At 34.9% G+C, this 23139-nt stretch overlaps 1 protein-coding gene across 1 annotated transcript in view; it reads right to left on the bottom strand.

The window, feature by feature from the left end:
- The window catches only part of EPHA7 (EPH receptor A7), a 106168-nt gene that overhangs the window by 14352 nt on the left and 68677 nt on the right, over positions 1 to 23139 (bottom strand). The window contains exons 4-11 of the mRNA XM_035320880.1: positions 21557 to 21681; positions 17727 to 17895; positions 11455 to 11563; positions 10710 to 10765; positions 6620 to 6745; positions 2163 to 2348; positions 1537 to 1598; positions 332 to 541 (exon numbers count right to left, since the gene is read on the bottom strand). Coding sequence (XP_035176771.1) covers positions 332 to 541; positions 1537 to 1598; positions 2163 to 2348; positions 6620 to 6745; positions 10710 to 10765; positions 11455 to 11563; positions 17727 to 17895; positions 21557 to 21681 — 1043 coding nt within the window. The remainder of the gene's footprint in view (positions 1 to 331; positions 542 to 1536; positions 1599 to 2162; positions 2349 to 6619; positions 6746 to 10709; positions 10766 to 11454; positions 11564 to 17726; positions 17896 to 21556; positions 21682 to 23139) is intronic.

The following is a 23139-nucleotide window of genomic DNA, read 5'->3' as shown; positions in this document are numbered from 1 at the left end:
CACACTAGAAATATTTTAAATGGCTCATATTAGGTAAGATGACTAACCTTTCTATGATTAAAACTTCTGTATTTGTTGAAAAAGAGAATCGTGAGGAAGGGAATAAAGATACTGTACAACATATTTAGAATTTTACCAATTAAAAATGCATGATGTTACAAAAACACCATACTCTACTTGGAGCCAGATTTCTGCAAAAAATGTTTCCCTTTTCACTGGTTACCATTTCTCAAGCAATGAATGTATTTCTTTTTTCTCTGATTGCCAGAAGATATGCTTCTTCTTAATAATCACATTTCAAAATGACTAAAAAAATATCAATTTCTCTTACAGTAGTAGTGTAGACAGCCTCTGGATCATCTTCTACAACTCTGGAAAGGCCAAAGTCTGACACTTTACAAACAAGGTTGCTGTTGACAAGAATATTGCGTGCTGCAAGATCCCTGTGTACATATCCCATATCGGCCAAATATCTCATTCCAGCAGCAATTCCTCTCAACATTCCCACCAGCTGAATGACTGTAAATTGCCCGTCATGTTTCTGGAGAGGAGAAAGGAGAAGCAATTCTTGTTAGTACAGCTGAGAAAAGAAATAAGAATTAGTTTTACAACTTTAGGTTTCTACTTACTTATAACTTATGTGGCAATTCATCCCAGGGCAAAGAAACATACTTTAAGAGCAAGTTTTATTTGTTTCAGAGACAAAGCAGTATATCCAGTTAAGAAATGCATGTTACTTCTAATGTACTAGAAGTAACAAAAGTTGCTAATCCCCATAAAATTCTGACTAACTCATGGCAAATCTTTTTCAAGAGAGCTTTCTTGATGAACCAACTATTTATTGTTTGCCTCTATGCTCTTCCTCTCTCAGAATAATTGTATTTGTCAAGAAAATGAAAACTGTCTCCTCTTGCAACCCAAGCTACCAATAACTTTATTCATTGCTTGCAATTTCTCTCTCTCTTTCCCATCTCTATAGAGTGTTATACATAATTTCATACTGTACACCAGGCAAGACATAAGAACTTCCCAGTTCAGAGCACACACTGAACAAACTCTAAATACTTATGAATTTGTTTTTTATTGTTGCTTTTTTCTTCTCTTAAACATGACTATAGTTCATTTAGGGATTCTTGTGTTTTGATTTCTACCATGCTCAAAAAATAAATGCTGCCCCAAAAAGGCAGAAGACTGGGCTTCAAGTATCAGTCACCTCCATGCAGCCAGTGGCAGTAATAAGAGCCACCTTAAATGCCACTTAAAAATGCCACTTACATTCCTAGAACGTTTCCATATGCTCCTGTCTGATCTTCTGATTTCTGATCTGATTTTGCTGAAATAACTTAGAGAACTGCTCATATTTGACAAGTTCCTTTTCAGCCTGAAAAGGACTTTTATTTTAATATCATATATGTCTGCATATAAATATATATAAATGCACATATAAAACTATGTATTTTTAAACATGATAAATAAAGCTATACATATATGTGTAACTTTAAATATGCTTATATATGTTTTCATTTTGGTACTTACCCTAAGAAACGCATCTAAGGCCCCATTTTCCATGTATTCTATTACAATCATGACTGGTTTCCCTAAAAGAAATGAAGGCACATTTTGTTTGAGAAACTGTAAAACAAATGTAGTGCCTTTTTTTGATAAAACACATGTTATTCCTTTGAAGGTCTGAATTGTTGAGACATGAGAATTTCTGAAGCCTCCAGCACTGTTACTGAGCTCTAATAAGTTCTTAAATGTCTGCATGGAACGTGGTCATAATTCACAAAATTAAACCGTACATATCAAAATGTCAGTGTGTTCTCCTGACTCCTGCTGTGTGAACAGGACTCTGGAATAATGACACTTCAGATAATATGAAAGGACATACGAAACCTTATCTCTCTGCATGGTCTTTGAGGCTAAATGAAACTAGAAAAATAATATATTTCAAAGTACTTCATCTTTTAATCATGCGTGCATCTTAATTTTTTCCTCAGGTTGTAGCATAAAGTAGATATTGTTTTAGTTAGTTACGCATCAGGGGAAAATCCACTGGGAGTGTACAGTCCATTTATAATTTGAATCTTTGACCATGAATAAACAAAAGTAATTTCTGACATTAGGTTGTTATCTGACTGACAAATCAAGCTGCTGCTTACCTCTGGTAACGACTCCTTCTAAGTGAACAACATTGGGGTGGTCAAATTGTCCCATGATGCTTGCTTCACACAGGAAATCTCGTCTCTGCTTTTCAGTGTAGCCAACTTTCAGAGTTTTTATGGCTACTGCAACATCTCTCTTGCCAGGAAGCTTTAGACGCCCACTGCACACTTCACCAAACTCTCCTAAAATTAAGTAGATCAACACTGAATTACTCTGGCTGTAATATCAATGCTCTTTATAGGCCTTGATTGAACTAGCTGCCTAAGTATGTATTGAAATTGAATACATGAATATTCATATTTGAAATTGATTACTTAAGAACACAAAGACAGGCATGTGTTCTACATGAATTGCTGACTGAGTACCCTACACGTGAAGTTAGATCGATCTACAGGACTATTATCTGAATCTTTGTGAAAGACTTGTGAGTAATTTGCTGCATTTATTTATGTTCAAAAAGAGGAAATAAAGATGGTTTTCATAAGAAAATACTGTTAGAGAAATACTAATACTATTTCTAAGTGAAAATGTCATTCTGTTTCAAATGGTTTCCTTGCTATCTTTATATCCAATGTGTGTTGTTTTTTTTTTTTGCTTTGTATCTTTCAAAAGGCACCTCTTTCAAAGCTGCTTTTAATTTAACATTGTTATAGTGTTAAATGAAGCACTTCATTATTACATTCAAGAAGGATAATTTACTTTGCAGATTATGAAATGAAAGGTGTGACTTAAAATAATTTTGTTTCATTAAACAAACACAGGCAAATGCTGGAATTCTGTAAAAGGTTTCTAAACTATCAGATAATTGGAACTTGAAGAAGCATGTGAATAAAATGGCGAAACAGCCAGTAAGAATACAAAAAAAAAAAAAAAAAAAAAAAAAGGCCTCACCACAATTTGGGATAGAAGTAATTGGACTGCATTGGACAAGAAAGAGCATTGAATGAGATATGGAGCTGAATGGCAATACATTTATCACACTGTTTTTGAGATTGTGGAAGACTGCCCCTTGTGTAACAGCAGTTTCAGCAAGGAGAAAAAGAGAACCCCCATTCTGTAGCCAGGAAAAAAGGTTTCTTGGTACATATAGGAGAATAGGGTGGTAACATATTTTATGCTGAGTAGAGGAGAACATCTCTTTAAAAAAAGTAAAGACTTCGCAGAATAGTTAATAGTCTGCTACATTGCAAATTTATCTGGAATATGGTAGAGAGAGAGCCAAGTTCCTCCTCCAAATCCAATCAAGTCTAAAATTTATCTCCTGCATACCTGCAGGATGTCTTAAAATTAAACTATTGAGTACACACAAGTATGCAGACACACCTACATCTAAGACATGTTTTAGATGAATGCTGAAAAAAACAATGATTGAATTAGAAGACAGTAGTGTAGACTGATTATAGAATCCCTTTGAGATGTAGGCTGAGGTCCTGAGAAAACTTCTGGGATTAGGATTTAAGTACAGAGACACACTGGTAAGGCAGCAGAGAGAGAGGGGTGCCTGGGAAGTACCTAAGAAGGTAGATGGATTTTGAATTGTCATAATTTATGAATTTTGAGAAATCTTGTTTAAAACACTGTCACTGTCCAACGCTACTGTTTCCCTGCCACCCCCAACAACAAAACTCAAAGAAGACAAAAACAGTAGGCCATAGCTTCATAGTCCCTCACGCCCAGAAGGGTAAAACTTTGGCTGGGCCACAGTATTTCCTAATCTTTGGACAAAACTTCACTCAGCACAGCCAGCTTTACAAATCAATCTATATAATTTAATTCCTCTCACTCTGTTCAACAGAATTTAAGTTAAAGTTAGCTCCAATCAACTCCACATACCTCTGTTAACAGTGCTGTACCTAAGCTAATCAGACAGACAGAGGGCATTATTCCTGTCTGTACATTACCCCCAACTATCCTTGAGCACTAGAATTATGATATGAACATCCAAGTCATAGTTATGAATATCATGAGAGACATAGGTAATAATCAGCTGTTGGACTGATCATGCCTTTAGCTTGGTGCCTTAACCTCCCCTCCTTCCTGTGCTTCATGAGCAATGAGGATGACTATTAATGAATGCACCACTCACCTTAATATCACAGCCCCTAGCCACAACAACTGACTGAAGTATAGCAATTAGTATAACAATTTTCTCTTGCTATAACTTCCAGAACTTTTCGGCCCCCCCCCCCCCCCCCCCACACACACACACACTGAAAACAAGATATGAGCATATCTACGTATTTGTATGTGATATTTCAGAGCCAGGTAATTAGGATACTTGGCACAGAAGACACTAAGGGTTAACTCCTTTCCAGCTCTCTGGGATATGATTTTGATTGATTTCCAAAAGCTGATCACTCATACTCAGGCAAAGCAGAAACGTGAATGTGTATAACATTCATTTCAGGCCAGGATGATAGCCAAAGAACTACTTTTATTCCCAACAAAGTATATTTAGCTGAAATGGTGCCCAAAAAGGAACCAGAAAATATGACAACAAGAGCGGGAACACTGCACAGCCAACAGCCATGAGCTCAGCATGTCAACAAGGAAGAGACTAAAACAAAGGATCTGTGGTATGAACAAGGACTCAACATAGTGGATACCATAATCTGTATCTGACAGGTGGCCACAGCAGGGCGGTAATGAAAATCTTGGCAAGGAAAGCACATATCCCTCATGCAAATTGAGCCCAAGCATACTTGCACCCTATTTGTCTGAGAGAGACATGGCAATACAGAATAGCTGATGTGGCCAGCATTACTAGTGCACGTTGAGACTGCTAAGTGGCTTTTCTGGTGCTGTCACCAGTAGAAATTCTGTATTCTTCTTTGATGTATGAGTTTCAGCCGCTTCTTTTAGTCTTTAATATTTTGTTGAACTTGGACTGCATTTCATTTCACTCCTGCCTCTGTCTACATCATCAGGTTAAAAAGAGAACTAAAATATTCTTTTACCATAGTACTTCTAAGTAACTTTCTTCAGGAATGACTATTGACACAAGTTGGATTTTTGCTATCAGTTATACTCATTGAAATCAAGAATAAATTAAACTACAGCCAACTAAATTATTATTATTTCCTCTGCCATAACATTGAAAATACTTGTGCCTTAAATTGCATCCTCTTTGCAACCAAAGCATTTTCAGAATTTTGCCCAGAAGGTATCAGTAAAGTCCAACTGAATACATCTTCATGCTATGAACTGTTGCTATGCTGATAGTTTTTTAACTCAAAGCAAAAGATAAAACTCAACAATTTTTCTATGCTAATCTAGATTTTAAATCTTGTATATTGTATATTTATTAGACGAGATGCTGCCATTCTAGCATTACAAAATTACTAGTTAGCAGGGGCTGGATTCCTGTGCTCTTACTCATCTGACACAATAATTTTCTCAAGCAATGTTGTTAATTACAATGGTACTACTCCTTGATTAAGACATGATTCAACATGAGTGAGGTTACTTTAAAAAGGCATGGTGAATTCTAAGTATAAGGATTTGTTACGGTTAAAGCAGCTTATTTTAGAGATCTTTCTTCTCTTTTAAAATAATACTATGTAATTTACAATGCATGCCAAACTACAGGGTGATTTAAAAGTATTTTAGTAGTACTTTTGTAAAACAATGGGAAAGCAAAAGAACATTTCCTCCAGGAATCCAAAGTATTTGATATTTTTCTTAGCCACAGAAACTTAATTTCACTACATGGAGTAGTGCAATAAAAATGTCACGTATCTTATTAATGCAAACAAATGAAACTGCCTTTTTAGAGCATGAACACCACAGCTTAAGTAGGTGGTAGACAGTTCAAGAGGAAGAAAAGCAATGTTATGCTGGTGCAATTACAATCAATCATGAGGAGTTAAACAATAACTTTTTGTATTCATAAAATATCAAAAAGGAAAATGGCAGAAGAAAAAACAGCCTTAGGGAAGATTTTGTTATACAGAATCAAGACCTTCCCAGTCTGTATGTAAGATTTTGAGCTGCAGACACGTTTCCTTATTTATATGAAAAAAAAAAAAGAAGCCAAAAAACCTTCTTGCAAAAGGAAAGCGAGCAGAATTTGCACTCATGCCTAACCCTTTTACTCTGACAGTAAAGAATAGGAAGCAAAATTACTTCCCCCACAAAAAAATTACATTTTTAACAGTAGATATATAGATTATAAACCTGCAACTTTTCAATGTCAAACAGAATTCTTCATTTACTTCTTGTGTGTATGTGTGTGTGTGTGTCTGAGTCTGTGTATCTGAGTCTGTACGTGTGTGTTTTTCCTGTTTACTTTTACATTTTAGAAGTGAGTGCAGCTTCATTGCTCTTAACCACTCTGGTGAATGCAAAAAGTTCTTCTATAGTCAAGGTATAATTATTTGCCTGTCATTATGATGTATGAGTTTCGATCCTGGCTAAATGGAACAGTTGAATAAGGAAGCCATGGCAGCCTTACCTGCACCAATCACACGCTCAATTTTAATACAAGAGGCATCTAGCTCCTTGGCGAATTGATGGACAGCTCTATTTGGGTCCTCGTAGGTTTCAGGGTCAATGTAGGTTTTGGTGCCTGGAAATTTAACTGTAATGATGTAAGAAAGCATGACTGTGATGAAGCAAAGGCACTTATTGTGCAGTCAGCCCAGGAATTTCATTATGCAGAGTGCTCCTTGGAAGAGTGAACCTGCTTCCAACACTGCCTGAGTCAGAGCCGCTCCGAGAGGCGACTTTAGTTTTATGTGTCATCTGCAAGCATGCTGACACAAGTACACAATCCCATCTTTAAAAATGACTAACATTAACATTTGTACCTATTCCTTTAAGTTAAAGAAGTAATATATATTAAATAATGTTCAATGGAATAAAATGCAAGGGCTGGGTGGGAGGAAAAGTAAAGTGAGATGGGGGGAGGCTATAACAGAGGTGAAACTTTCTTTTCTGTGTAAGAACAGCTTATTCTCCTTTCCCAGGCTGAGTAAACAGCATTTCTTTACATTATCCCCATCTTCTAGAGGGATTTGAAAGGACCTGTTACCTACTTTAATTTGCTTAAATTATTGAGTATATTTCTAGACTGTGGCAATAGCCAAGCTAAACTTTTTACAGTGTTTAGAATTTATATCCTTAGGTATGTGTCTTGCACTACAATACAAACATGAAAAACACCTGCAGTCAAGCAAAGGCACAGGAAAAAAAAAAAAAAAAAAAAAAAAAAGATGCCATGGAACAATTATTTCCTTTCTCAAGCACCTAAGTGAATAAAATGAAGCACCTTGGGTTTTGTTCCATCATTTTCTAGTATAGCTCTTTGTGTAACTCAGGCAGCAAAGCACTCTGGCCAGCATGTATTTTTTTTTTTCTCCTTGGTTTGCTGTTGATTCAGGAAAATTATTTCCTATTCTTTCAAAAGCAGAAATTTCCAATGAAATTAGAGCAACCCTTAAAATCTATTAACCAAACAATTTTTATGAAATTAATTTAGCTCTCAAGGATTACAGACCCAAGTTTTAATTAAATCGCTCAATTAAAACCCAGTATCAAAAAGTAATAATGTTTCTGTGCTATTTGATGCACTGATATATGTGAATTAGATCAGAAGTCAACACAAAACATAGTTTATGGTTGCTTTATAATCTCTTAATTGAACATAAAATATTTTAAATTTGAAAATATATTTAAAAATGGCTTAGTAGTCATTTGTTTTTACATTTCAGATTGCATTACTGACAAAAAAAAAAAAAAACAAAAAACTTTTAAGAAGGAAAAGGTTAGAGAAACTGTTAGAAGAATCTAATGAATTTACACACAGAAAAACTATTCAGGATTTTGCCCAGATGTTACTGCTTGCTCTAGTATGTATTTAAATAAATGTGCTTCCAATTGTGTTGATGATGCTACATATTTTTCAAATTATAAATGTTTATTCATTAAAACCAAAAAAGACCAAAGGAGAAGAAATCGGTAGGCTACCCTCCTATAACAGTGCTTTCAGGCAGTGAGATGGAGAATGAGTCATCCTCGTTGTGTTTGTGATAAGAGGCCTGGATTGGAGGTAACCTTGCAAATCTCAAATCGGCCTCTGATGGTTCTTTATTCAAGTTGTCATAAAACATTTTGACAGGCCAAGACTATCTCAGCATACAAATGTGAAATAGTGCTAGCATAGATTTGAAGACATTGTTAGAAGAAAATGGTAGGAGGATGCAAAATATAAATTTGAATTGCTTGACTACCCCTCCACTGTTTTTGTATCTTTCTTTACATGTAGCACTTGGGGCCACAGAGAGGCATAAAAATGAAAGATATGATATTGTATTAAATGCAGTGCTTTAAAAGCTGCTTTAAAAATAGTTACTTGTAAATTTTGGTGTTAAGTGTTTGTTGTAAGTTAAGTTATTGAAAATCCAATCTAGTATCTCTACAGGTAAGAAGGTTGCTTAGAGGTCCTGGAGCAGAAAGACACCACGCTGTTGTTCGTGGCTCTGTCACCAAGCTGGTGACCACAGCCCTGTGTTCCATCTTATTCTGTATATGGTTATCAGACAAAATTAAATACTAAGCCTTCAATCAACAGATGATGAAAAACTAGCCTGGTAAAAAGTGACTTACATTTGGTGCTACAGTTTTAAAAATACTGTGTATGCTAACTGTCCTGATTGACTTTCTGGATAACCAGATTTCTTGAAAGTAAAATGAGGGAAACCATTGAGTAAACCATTTTTCACTATTTCTGGATCAACTATTAAATGTTAAGTAGCAGCTTTCATATTAATTTGTTTACACTTTCACAAAAAACATCACAGATAATGGAGATGAGGAAAGACATTATTTAGCTAGCATATTCCCTTTATCTACTCAAATACAGGAATACATAGTCGATATTTTCCTTCAAGGACATAATGAAGACTTAGAAAGTGAAAGCAGTAGCTCTTCTGAGGATGTGAAAAGTTTATAATGCATCTGTGAGAGGCAAATTTCTAAACCATCACTCCCAGAATAGCAACATTTAAGTTACATCAGATTTTCAATGATTTCTTTAAAATCAGCTGCACTGCAAAGTGCACGATAAATAATTCTCATACCATTATTATTTTCTACCCTTTTTGTACAGATTATACACCGATTGACAAAATCTGTAACGATGTCACTACTTGGTTTAATACTCACTGCATTTAAATTAAAAAAATTAGGTAGCATCACATTCAAACTCATGGAGCATGAACAAATTCCAGCTGATCTGATTTTGCTAGGACAGAAAGGTGAAACAGAAACCTTGATCTGATTTCCGCTGGACTTTTGGGCTAGAGCTACTAATTTAAAGAGTCACGCACTAAGAAGATGCTATAAATTTGTGACTAATGGCTACGTCATTCTCCATGTGCCTCTTCATTCTCCATATTCTGATAATAGCTCCTGCTTTTAATAAATCAAATATAAGAAAATATTGCTTTCATAAAAATACAAAATATATAATGGATTTAAACTGAAACTGCAATTATTGGTAAACAACAAAGGCTGCATACAGCATAGCCTGACTACATGGCACCTTTTACCAAAATGGGAGTTACCAGATATGGGAGAAAACTGGAAATCCAGACTTCTTATTTTTATTTTATTTTATTATTATCAGAATTTGTAGTAAGTTTTGTTCTATTATGTGATTTTCAGTTTTGGATGAGCAAAATCATTTTGCAACTTAGTTTCATCATACTTCCTGAGTTAATGACTGATTTAGAACAATTTCAAACATTTTTAATTTCTCATGGCAAAATGATAATATGACTAAAATAAGAAAGGGCTAAAAAAAAGTTTTTAAAATAACTTTCAGATACAAATGAAACTATTATTTCTCTTTTGTTACATAAGCCATCCTCTCTCCTTAAATTTTCTATTGTTATTAACCCAAGAAATACATATTTTATTGAAATTTTCCAGGGTTCTAAAAATTCAAGTGGTACCTAGGATTTTACAGTTTTTAGGTGCTATTCTTCACTAGGCAAGTGATTCTAGAACAGAGAATAGCAGTGAAATAGCTGATCTTTCTTTTCATATTAAATATTCTTAAGGATTTATTTATTTATTTTTAATATTGATGCTATTGTACTCTCTTTAGCAGAAAACAGCTTTTAAGCAGACCAACTTCATTGTTAGGGTGATACAGTGACTGTTGCTTTCTTAATCTGAAGTTTGCCTGGGGTTAAGATCATACAGTCACTTAGCCAATGACCTCTCAAATACTGCATCTCAGAGGGATCATTAGGATGGTGTGAAATGTATTCAAAGGAACCAAAAAAAAAAAAAAAAAGTTGAATGAAAACAGTGGTATATCGTATACATGTATAGAAATAAAATTGTGACAATGTTGACTTTAATCTGCATTCTTTTAGTGTAAGTCACATTTTTACAATGTTTAACTTCCCACTTGCTATGTACACAGAATTTTTAAATTTCTTGCAATTTTGTATTTCATGGTGTGTTATTTTAGTATTGCCTACAGTACTGCAGTTGGGGATTTTTGAAAAGGGTAAAAAAAGCAAAAGACTTACAATGAAAGTAAAGCTCTTCATCCCCTTCTTGATCAGCTTTGCTATAGCCACAATGCCTGAAAAGAAAGACGTCAGTTCTACTGGTAAATAATGATTTACTTCCTTTATATATAAAGTCCTGACAACATTGGTTTTTCAGGCAGGGATTTTCAGCCTATGAGCACCTAGTTCCTGCAGGCCCTTTGAAAGTTTGAGCTATAATTCTCTTGACAGCAGAGGTTTAAATAAATCATGAGCAGTTGTAATCAAAAGGCTTTTGTATCAAATACCAGTTGGGACAGATCCTAAAGAACCTTGTTCCTGTGAAACGCTGCTATGGATAAAACAGGGGATTAAAGAACTTGAAAGCAGAACACTATTTTACATGAGGGTATTCTTAAACTTAGTGCTGCGTCTCTTTTTCTTGAATGTAAAGTCATTTAAAGCCTGATCAGATAGTGTCATGCTTCTCCACGTGAGAGAAACTAAACAGAAAGAGGAACTTTGAGGAGTACAGGTGAAGAGCTTGCTAAGGGTTCCTTTTACAGCACATTTACATAGGACTGAAAGACCATCTTGATTTAAGTGTGTCTTTCTAAACTAAGCAGAAAAACTGTATAATTGATAATGGGATTTGAATGAAAATTGTCCTTAAAAAACATGAGTTCCATTTAAGTTTTGCAAATTACCATCCCAGATTAGAATATGCCTTAAGAAATCACAAAAGTGAAGTCAGATGTGTTTATGCCTATGTAAGGCACAATACCTTCGCCCGATGATGAATCCAAACACCATGAAGACCAGAATGATGGTTCCTGCTACTGCAACCACAGCTATGATAATAACAGGATTCTGTTCACTGGAAACAGCCGTGGCTGTAAACAGAGAAAAAAAACAGAGATTAGCTTAATATTATTCCCTACAATGGAGTTGCAAAAAAAAAAAATTAAATCAACCTTCATGAATTGTAGACCGTTAGTTTATTTCTTCAGTTGCCTACAATTATTAATTTGATGCATTTAATCTAAAGGAAGGCCTCTATCCTCTATCCTAAGGCCTCTATTCACTCAAATGCTGGATGAGTTAATGATCATCTACAAGGAATAAAAAAAGGACCTGTGCCAGAATTAACTTGGTCAAAGTGATACAACCATGTGCTGAAAGCCAGCAGCAGCCAATTTAACTGCCTTCTGGTGTAGTGTCTTCTGCTTTGTTCAATGGTTGATCCTTTCCTAAAAGGGAGAAGGACATCTCTATAAAGGGGTACAGTAGAATTATTCCTGAAGAGCTCTGATCCTAGCCACACTGCTAAAAATGGTTGGTATGACTTTAATGGTAGTATGATACAGTATCTTAAGTACGAGAAGAATTTTTAAGATGAAACATTAACTATCTATTAACACAGACTTCTTAGTGTATTTATCTCTCTTACTGCTATTAATCATTGTAAATGAATATTATCACTTAAAATTTGTTTCTGTTAGCAATGAAAAGGTGCTTCCACATACACATAATGGAATTTTCTATGCTTCAGAGGATTTACATGCCAAAATATCCAAACGCTATTGCTCTTTTTATTCATTTATGCCAATGTTATTAATATATGCAAATGTATGGATGTCACATTAATTTAAACTGAGGATGTAAATACTTAACATGAGAAACCTCAAAGTTTGTTAAATACATTGCTTGCCACTCAGCTAATGAAGGTGGTCATATACTCAGCTGTATTAAATGAGCACAACTCTACTGAAATCTATAGAGCTATAGTGATTTCTAACACTGAGGATCTGGCCCAAGAGACTGAGAACAAAAGAAGAAACATCAGGCAGTGATGCTGGGAAAGGGACTATGGAAGTGTGAGTCACAAAAACAAACAAACAAACAAACAACACAGATACTGACAGCTGATTAACTAAACTGTAGATGATATGTTAATACGGTTAACTGGTTGAGTCCTGGTGGTGCTACCTAAAGATGAGGATTTTATGAATTCCACAGAATCTTCTGGGTGCAGATTTCATAGGTTCCCATAGAAACAAACCAACCAATCTTTTATTTGCTGTGTCTTGGCAGAAGTAAGCCAATCAACATGATTTATTTTGTCACTGAACTGTATTACTTTCTTCCCCCAACCCCTCACCCTACTACCCTCCCCCCCCAAATAAAACCCCTTTGTTATGCTTCACAGCATAACACAGCACCTGTGCACTGAGGCGAAATTCCTCCCCCCTCCCCCCCCCCCAAGTTTTATTTCCTAAATAAACTTTATATTTTTATATATTCTACCTAATGCAATGCAGGTGAGGAAGATCTCATTATTCATATTGGGCTTTAACTGAAAAGAATAAATTATTTTTTTTTTTTTTAGTAACTATAACTTTCTGAGATACACAGGACAGTGGGGTATTGCTATAGGCCTGCACATATCCCATTTGTGCAACCTTTAGGAAATCAGTGGTCACTATCTTGTGACATAAGGGCATAAGTAAAAGGGTATAAGTGCAAAAGGCATAAGTAATACAACTCAGTTCCTGAAAAACTGCCTGCCCATCAAACTAGACAGCCTCAAACATAGGAATGTTGAAGTTATGTAAAATTTCCTAAAATATTTCCATTCCTTCCTACCTTCTTAGAACTTTAGTGCAAACCTCACTTGGGAGTCAAGACAAGGCGGCATTTTGTCCCAATGGCCAGTGTGCGAAGCTGTATCCATCTAACAGAGTTTGAATAACTCTTTTCCAAACTTGCCACCTAATCTAGCAGCCAAGTTGAGTGCATAGAGGTTGACATATGTGATTAGGTTGCTCTGCATAACTGTCTCACAGATTTTGGACACTGGTACAGTCCGGAGGCAAGCCGAGGATGTTATTTGGGCCCTGGAAATGCTGGGGGCACAGTACACTGCCCAACTGGTAAGATAGGTGGCATGAAGTTTATGATGTACATTTACATCTTAAAAACAAACAAATAAATAAATAAGGAAAAAAAGGTCTGGTTATGGGATTGGTCTGGTGAGAATTCTCTGTTCATGTACTGTTTCTGTGCTGCTTCTCCCATCTGTGTGATGAAATCAGGCTGTTACTTGTCTTATGTGCCATTACCAACTTCTGGAACGTGGTCTAGCAGAAATAAGGATGCAAGAGTATCCTGAGAGGAAAGATTTTGGGGTGCAGATGATCCTTTCAGGGAGTCTATGGCATGGTTGCCAGTCATTGGTGTTGCCACAGTAGTAGTGGCAGGGAAACATCAGCAGGACAGAGAAGTCTGCCCTTATTTCCAGTTAAGCTGTGCTCAGGCTCAGCAGGCAGTACAGGGACCAGTACAGGTGACACCTAATCTGACATTGTGATATCTTACTGTCTAAAGGAATGAGGCAGTAGTTAGTTTATAGGAATCAAGGTTACCTTCTATGTACATGGTTGGAGGGATGGGGGATACCCAAACACCCTGGAGCATTTAAAAGAGGACATTAGCTATAAAAACTGTGCAGCTCCTCCAGAAAGAATTTTTCATGCAGGCAACCTGAGCTACAGAAAAGAATTCCTGATGAAGTGCACATGACAGCTTCAACAATAAATTGGATTCATGCAGGCCAAATGTCACATTCTTAAATATTATTCTTTATGTCTTCTATAAAATTTTGCAGCAGTTTATTTCAGACATTATAAATATATTTTACATCTTCATGCTACTTCAACATTGCTCGATTTAAAGCTGTTTAAATTTGTGGCAAAAGCAAAAGGCAAAATTTTATTCCTGCCAGGTTGCAGTGAGTCCTTCTACTTTGCCAGTAAGACATGTAACAACTGGTAAACTCCCCATCAGAGATTTTAGACAGTAAAAAGGTGAAGGGGATGTTGCAATATTGTAAATAAGATGGTGTATTTTGAAAGATATCACGATCAATTTGTCTTGCTGTGACTGAGAACATCCAGGAGGGCTTTCTGGCTTTCAGAAAAACAGACGAAAGCACAGCTGAAATCTTTGTGTCCCTTGAGAAGCTGTAATAGGGAAGTTTTAACTATGGTTTGTATACCTCCAGTCCTCATTGAAAAACAGAAAAGTTTTCACAAACAATTGCACAATTATTTTTCCATTGAAATTCTTATCATCAACATTTTTAAACTGAAGGTTTTTGTTTATTCTTACGTTTTTTTCTGCTTGATATCTAGAATACAATGTCTCCCATACTTTCGGAATTACAGAAAACACAGCAGCCTCTTTAGATCCACTGGCTACAAATAATTCAAGATATCTTTTAAATTATTCAGTGGATCAAAAAAGGTAAAATTACCACTTAAGTGATATTCTTTGAATTTATACTTTCTTCCAGGAGGACTTCTGTCTCTGATAAATGATGTTTCCAACAACAAAATTCATTTACTTTGATCTGTGACAAACACAGCATGGAATATAAATATCCTACCTTCATAAAGCATTTTTTAGTTTTACAATTTTTATGTAAATGTATGTTGTCCAACACATACAATATGTGTGAGTACAGGTATTAAATATGTATATTTTACATATCAGATTACATAATGGACATATACATAATTTGAGTTCCTCAAATACTGGAAAGCGGCCATGCAGTTTTGATCACAATTCAGAAACTGGAACATAATACAAAAATCTACTAAATTAACAGCACTAGTTGAAATGACAGGTGAATTTCAGGTAGGCAAGAGGACTATCTAACTGCTGGTTGAGCGCTACAGATATATATATTCTTAAAATACTTAGATAGTTTTGAAAGTCACATTCAGAAATCCACTGGAGTAATGCCAATGACTTAGCTGTAGAAGGTTTTCTGCTCACCTGTATACTTCACCTGAGGTATATTTCCTAAAAACGATCTGCTAAAGTCCTTATGAAATGCTAACACAAACATAATTTAATTAACCTGCGTGACTTGATAATGCTGCAAAGAAAATATGAGACACAAATATTATTTTTTTTTTGTAAGAGAATTTTAAAATAATTTAATTAAATTTACTATCTTTTAACCAACATTTTAGTTATTTCTGAAAGCTGTAGATGGAAAATTGGGGTTGTTTATCATTGATAGGAATTACATCCTACAATTTCCTCTCAGTAAAATTGAAAATATGTTACTTTTGAAATTTTCTTTTGTGAATGTACAGCACATGGAATGTCAGAGCTGCATACTGGACCAGAATGTCGATGGTTTATATGTAGATTTTCATCATCCACGTCAGAAAAAGGGTACATGATGCAAAAGGGCCAGTGATACATTTATTCTAAGATTTCCTAATTTTCCATAAATTAATCAAAATCCAGTCAAGACCATTTACCTCAGAAATGTTCTTTACTCATCTTAGTGGCTTAGTATGCTTACATGCAGTATATAAAAAATACTAATAAAGCGAATGAAATGTTTGGGAAACATTTTGGTCTAACATTTTTAGATTACTATGGACAATAAATTAGATAATTAGCAGGAACATGTTACAGATTGTTAAAGCCTTTTCATTTGTTTTCCAGAAATTCACCCAAATATGAAATTACTTCTGTCTGTAACTCAGGATGCTGATGTATCTCAGGGATTCTGTTGAATTTTACTGCCTTTGTAAAGCAGTCTCTTTACAAAGTAAGAAAATAAAAAGAGTAACTCTACAGATGAAAAGCATGCTATCAAACACACAGCTAATAATAATGGTAATAATATTTGATTGTTGCTATTATGACAATTACTATTTCAATTATGTCTATCAGTTGTGTGCTGTTGTTATTGACAGTTTTTATATTCTGTGTAGAATAAGTTAAGATCTAACTACTTTTTTTTTTTTTTTTTTTTTTTTTAAGAATGCCCACAAATTTTTCAGGCGACACCTGGCTGCAGTTAAATAAGATGCAATTGTGTGTGTCTGTGCCTCAGATGTGCTGCATAAAGCACAGAGAGCAGAGCTGGTACCCATGGCTTCTGAAACTAGGCTTTGTATTCTCAGCTCTAAACTTGGCTGACTTGTTGTCAGGCAGGCTGACCTGAAGCAAATGACCCAAACCCAAATGACCAAATTTTGCTGCCAGGGATATGGGGAGTTCCCATGAACTGACTCATGACCAACAGCTCTCACTGGTTCAAGGGTTTATTTCCAAAGACCCCAAATCTGGAAGATTTTTTTCAAGTATGCATGGACATTATCGGTAGTGAAAAATGTATCAGTAATTTTTAATCAAATAAGGGTGCATGATGGGTTTCAGCATCAAAGAAAAAGCAAACTCTCCCAAAATGTTATCCCCCTGCTGAAATGTCACAGCCAGATTCTCTGGTGCAATTTACTGAGCAAGTTCATGCTTCAGCTTCGTACTTTCTATTATAAGGGTTATAGGAGGCTGGTTTTAGTTTACAAAGCTTGCAACTTTGAGCTCTAAAGAAATCAAGTGTCTTTGGCTTTCCTGAACCATATTGACTGGCCTAGGAAACCAGAAGATACTAAGAATGGACATACATCTGAAAGAAGACGCACACATAGGTAAACAAAACTATATCATTTTTGTTTGTTTTTAGTAGGAAATCATGCAGGAAAAAAAAAAGAAAAGAAAAGACCTGGAGAAGCTACCATGGGCTGAAATCTGCTCTTTCTTCCTCTCCTGAGTTACTAAAGAACCTAGTAGGGTTATTCACCTCAACACTAATCTTTTGTGAGAAGGAAGTATGTGTTCAAGTGAAAAAAGAAATAAAAATTATTTGTGTTAGAAGAGGACATCAGAGGAGAAGAGCTTGACATGCTAAATTTTTTCCCACTAATTATAAGAGTACAAGTTCTATGGTAAAACAACTAATTGAAGTTGTTTTAATATATACAATATTCAATATTGTATATTGTATATAAAATATAAAATATACAATATACAATAAAATAGATATTAAAAAAATACAGTGACAAAAATTCACCTTCACTTAGAATTTCATTTTTTTTCCTAATTTTAATAACATTGCCTATTACTCTATTTTTTTGCTTTTCTTATTACTTCTGAAAATGCAAATTTCTCATAAATCTAAATGTTTACCTGTGGCTTCTTCTAGTGTGGCAACATCCAGTCTAGGGCTATAATTTCCATAACCAGCAGCAGTAAAAGCACGAATCTGGAAAACATACACTGTTCCTGGCTTTAGGTTATTAATAGAAGCTGAAGTGGACTTTGTTTTTACTGTTGAATAGGTTCTCTCCCTTTGATCCTGGAAACAATAAGACAAAAGATTTAAATGACATTTACAGGTCAGATTTGATCACGATTGCACATCAGCAACTAACAGCTGGCCTGGGTAGTTTATTTCAATTTGCTGAATGTTTTTTGTTGTTGTTGTTCTTTCCCCCAGTATAAAAAATAAAGCATACTTTGTGGAGTATTTATTACAAAACACTGTCATTGCAATGAAGAGGTCTTAAGTGTAACATAAAAATTCAAATGGGATGCTCATGTTGTTACTCATAAACTATCTAGACATAAAATTATTGCTTCTTTGGCTCTGATTACATTTGGAGTAATTTTCATGAAAAAATAGCTTGAACAAAACTTTGCAGGGGGACATGTAGGGTTTAAACAATTTAGGGACAGGGAAATCTTTTATTTCATGGTCAGAACCTTTCTTTCCCTTCTTACATTCCAACACTTAAAAAAATTATAATAGTGCCAATGACTGGATCTTGCACAAATTCTGAGGTCTCTGTCTAAAATTTTTTAGTCTTTTCTCTGGCTTTTCTTGGGTTTTGACCCTATGACATCAAGAAGAACCCAGGAAGAAAAGCTCAGTATGACACCCCCCCAAATCTGAAGCTGTAAGATTACAGACGCTGAGAAATTGCTCACTTTCAAATGCTACAAAAGCCGTATCACAGATCCTGACAATATTCAAAAAGCTCTATTTTTTCATCACATTTATTGATCCAGATTATCTTTCAGCACAGATATGTGCAGCCCTGTTGATTTTTGGTGCCAGATGTAACCCTGATTTGAAGGGCAGAAGAGATGAATTAACCAACCATCTGAATGCACCACATGATCAGAGAAGCATGAGCCATACTAGACAGTGCTAATGAGACGGATACAGAGGGAAAGAATAAATCTGTAACTCATTTCAATTTTCCAGCTAAAAATGATGGAGAACCTTTCCCTTTGCAGTCAACAAAGCAACAAAGGCTTTTGCTGAAACACAGAGTTCAAAACAACATATATGATTTATTTTCAAGAGATTCAGTAATGGCTTCTCCTGGGCCTTGCCCACTCTGTCATTTGAGCAAGCCCATCAGCTCAGCTAGCAACACTTTTTCATGTCTTATCCAAGAAAATTTAAGTCATCTGTAAGTGAGGACCACGGTATAAAGTACATCGGTATGTGAGCAAAAACAGGAATGCTTGAGAGAGGAGAAACAAGCATAATGAAACACTGTAAGTAGTCATATAGGTTCACAACTGTAAGCCACAATGGAATTTCAGAGTTTGGGTTTTGATGCATAAATGAGGCTTATTTGAATTGCCAGTTCTTGAATTTAAATATTTGTATATAAATTTAATAATAACAACAAAGAGGTAAAAATAACCTTAGTTAGAAATATCAGAGGACAGACTTACTTGGCATTTGGGGCATTTTCCATTCCAGCCCTAGCCAGAAACAAGAGGTGGAAGAAAAAAAAAAAAAAAAAAAAAAAGCCACTTATCAGAATATTTGATTTAATAGTTTGATTTAATTTGGTACTATAAGGAGCTGAAAGTCCAGATCTGCTTTTTTGTTGTTGTTGTTGAGAAAAGAGTGTGAGGGGGCATAAATAACAGAACAGGAACAAAACTTAACTGCTTCTCTTGTTGTGAGCAAGAAGCTTATGAAGTACTGTTCAAGCTGATTTGCACTACCTTGGAAGGAAAGCAAGCATTTAAATATTTCTTTTAAAATAGTCACACTGAATTTAAGGTTTAAATTCATTATTTCATTATATCTGTGCCTGATTGTGAGATGAGGTTCTTATTTTCTTTTGTTAATTTTACTGTAATAAATAGTGAGGGTGATGGAGCACTGGAACAGGCTGCCCAGGGAGGTTGTGGAGTCTCCTTCTCTGGAGATATTCAAGGCCCATCTGGATGTCTACCTGGGCAATCTGCTCTAAGGAACCTGCTTTGGCAGGGGGGTTGGACCCGATGATCTTTCGAGGTCCCTTCCAACCCCTTCAGTTCTGTGATTCTGTGCTTCTGTGCAATAGAATTCCAGTGGCTTTCCTTCATTTAGAAAAATAACATCAGTTCTTGCCTTGGCAAACACAGGAAACTGGCCATGAAATTCAGCTGCTTATTTAAAGTAACATTAATAAGTAGAAAAAAAATAATAAAAGTTATAATTTAACATTTATCATATATGAAAAGTCTAGGATCTTGGGCATTATTCTGTTATCTTCCTCATGGTATTTATTTATTTATTTATTTATTTATTTATTTTAATAGAACACAAACTATAGAGGATATAAAAGCAAGCAAAATGGCCAATATATTTTTTTTTTTCCTCTGTGTGCGCAGAGAACAGTTTTTCTTTTGGTAGACATGCATTTTTTGTAGTGTATGGACTTCTTTTGTGTGATTGTGTGAGGGAGGAAAATTGCTAGCCAAAATTAGTAAAATTAATTTCAGAAACGAAAGGTTTAGCTATCTGTATATATCTGTTAAGTTTTGTCATAAGAGTTATTAAAGTGAACAACTTAAAGTGGGACTTAGAATCAACAAATAAACATTTTATTCCCTTCCCAATCCATATAAATATCTATTGATAAGTATATTTGTGTAATTCAATACTGCAAATTAGATGCAACACATGATATTATGTCCAATCTGGTCTGAATTTATCTTTGTCTAATTGTATATTAGCTAGTAAGCTGATATGGTCTTCTAGATGTAGAGATACTATTGCCTTGTTTGCAGAGATGAAATGTCTTCACAAGTGATCACAAAGGAGTCCTTTGTTCATTTATTTGTATTTCAATTCTTTTTTTTTTTTTTTCCCTCCCATTATGCTTTATAAAATATCAATATGCTATGTGCTGCATTAAAATTCCTAGGGAATCTGGAAGAGCCACACACAGTCTGGGCCCTATGACAAGCTTATAGATGCATAACCTTTCACCCCGTTTTCATACAGCTTATGATTGCTTGTCTTTTTTTTTTTTTATTATTATTATTCTGGAGTGCTTCAAAGTTATCATGAATGAAGCTTTAGACACACTGAAAGGAATTGCAAAACTCTAACTGACATCAATAAGATTGCAATTTCACTCTAACAGAAACAGAGATCACTTCATCTACTATTGAAAAGCAGCCCTCAATTCATTATCGCATTGAGAGAAGGAGTGACAAATGAATCTCATGTTCCTGGGACTTTTTTAAAAAAAAGACAAATAAGGAATACTTATCAGTTAAAACTGTAGGAAGTGTTCTGGAAGTTTTCAGACATCAAGTCTGAGCTCAACTCATAAAATAATACCAAATGAAGTCAAGAGTTGTATTTGATGTCTCATCTCAAGACTAGAATCACAGTGACACAGACAGACAATGTAGGAGCAACTTTAAACTGACAAATCTCATGGTAAAATCTCCACAGTCTAAGTTAACAATAGAAATACTGCGGAAAAAAAAAAAAAAAAAAAAAAAAAAAAAAATTTTTAAAAAAAATATATGGTACATATGATAATAATAATTGCAGAGAATCGCTAGTTATTAAAAGAGAGTGAAATCATTGTGACGGAAAAAAAAAATGGGATAGCTGATAGCATGGTTACAGTTTTAACATTGTTAATTTAGTGAGCCAACACAAGACAAACAGCACATTGTTGTACATTACAGATAATTTAAGCACTTACTTTCTCATAATACTTGATTTCATATTCAGTAATGACTCCATTGGGATGTTCTGGTTCCTGCCAGGAAAGCTCCACACTCCTCTGCAGCACTCTCTCTTTCATTACTCCACTAACTTGTGAGGGAGCTGTTTGGACAAGATGTATCAATAAATAATAAGCAAATTTGTTGGATGTCCAAAATCGAATGTCATTACTGATCCACCCCATGCTGAGCCACTTTCATTAAGGTAAAAGAAAGCACCTTTTCATAGCTCACAATTCAAAGCTAATGAATATTCAAGCAGGATCCTATTACTGTTCATAAACTTCGAATGGAAATCAAATTAAAGTGCAAACAGCAAAATAGCGGAACTGTTCAAGTTAGTCCAGAACACAGATTGATGGGACAGGAATAACAATTAGGTAAATGAATTTTGATTAAGATAACAAGATAGATTATTTGATTGATCTCTGGTAAATTAAGAGTCTAAATATTTATTGCACATGTTTCAGAAATGCTTATGAAAAGAAAAATAATGTGTTAGAAACAAAATTGCATTTTAAGCTGATTTCATGTAATTACCAATTCTGTTTAAAAAATAACCTGTTGCATTATCTGATTACATCATCATTTAGTGGTGAAAACAACTTTGCTGAGAGACTAAAACCCCTCTTTCGCATTTGTTCAAACCTTTCCAAGACATTCTTTCTTTAGTGCTGAAGTTTCCGTCTTTGGTCTTGGTGTTTTGTGAAAGTCTGAGACAATTTAAGCAGCAGGTCTTATGAAATAAAGAGGTCACTCTCTTCCTCCACCTCACTGAACACAGTCACATGTACACACACATATGCACAATTTCCTGATAAACAGCACTCAAAACCAAACGCCATTTGAAATTTTTAAAAAGCAATGTATAAGCATTATAGAGACATTGTCTCTCACTTAAAAATGGTTAAGAACTAATGTAATAAAATGAGTGACTGAAAAAGCAATTTTCCTGATCAGGTTACTTCATGTTTAGCAAAAAAAAAAGAAAGACGGTGGATTTACAGCTGGTATGTAGTTCCAAAGGAAACCTAACATTACACTTTTCTTCAAACATACATGCTGCATACATGAACATGGCACAGAAATAGTCCTGTAAAATTATAGCTCTTTAAAAACAAACAGACAAACAAAAAAAACAGCTATATTAGTAGAACTGTGCAGAACTTGGTCTTGTTCCTTTTCAATTTACTTGAAATAATTAAATTATTTTCAAGAGTGTTAACACTGCTCACGTAAAAGACAGAAGATAAAGAGATAACCCGATAGTACGTTCTCCCCCACCTTTCCTCCCCTCAGCCATGGCATTTAGGCATTTAAAAGTAAAAGGATGTTTATGATGTTTATCTGTATAGGAAATAGATTGACTATATTTTGAGAGCAGATTCACAGACAGGAAAGTGAAGAAAAATTAGAGATAAATTTATTTATAACTCTACTATTTTGAACAAACATACTGAAAATTTTTTAGGAAAAAAAAAAGAAAAAAGAACAGTTTTCTTTCAGAACTGCAGACAAAGCTTTCATTAAGTAAAATTATTCCCGTTGATTTCATACCAAT

This window comes from Oxyura jamaicensis, chromosome 3 (assembly GCF_011077185.1).
Source record: "Oxyura jamaicensis isolate SHBP4307 breed ruddy duck chromosome 3, BPBGC_Ojam_1.0, whole genome shotgun sequence".
Taxonomy (NCBI): domain Eukaryota; kingdom Metazoa; phylum Chordata; class Aves; order Anseriformes; family Anatidae; genus Oxyura; species Oxyura jamaicensis.
Note: the sequence above shows the minus strand (reverse complement) of the source record. Positions and strands in the feature narration are given on the sequence as shown.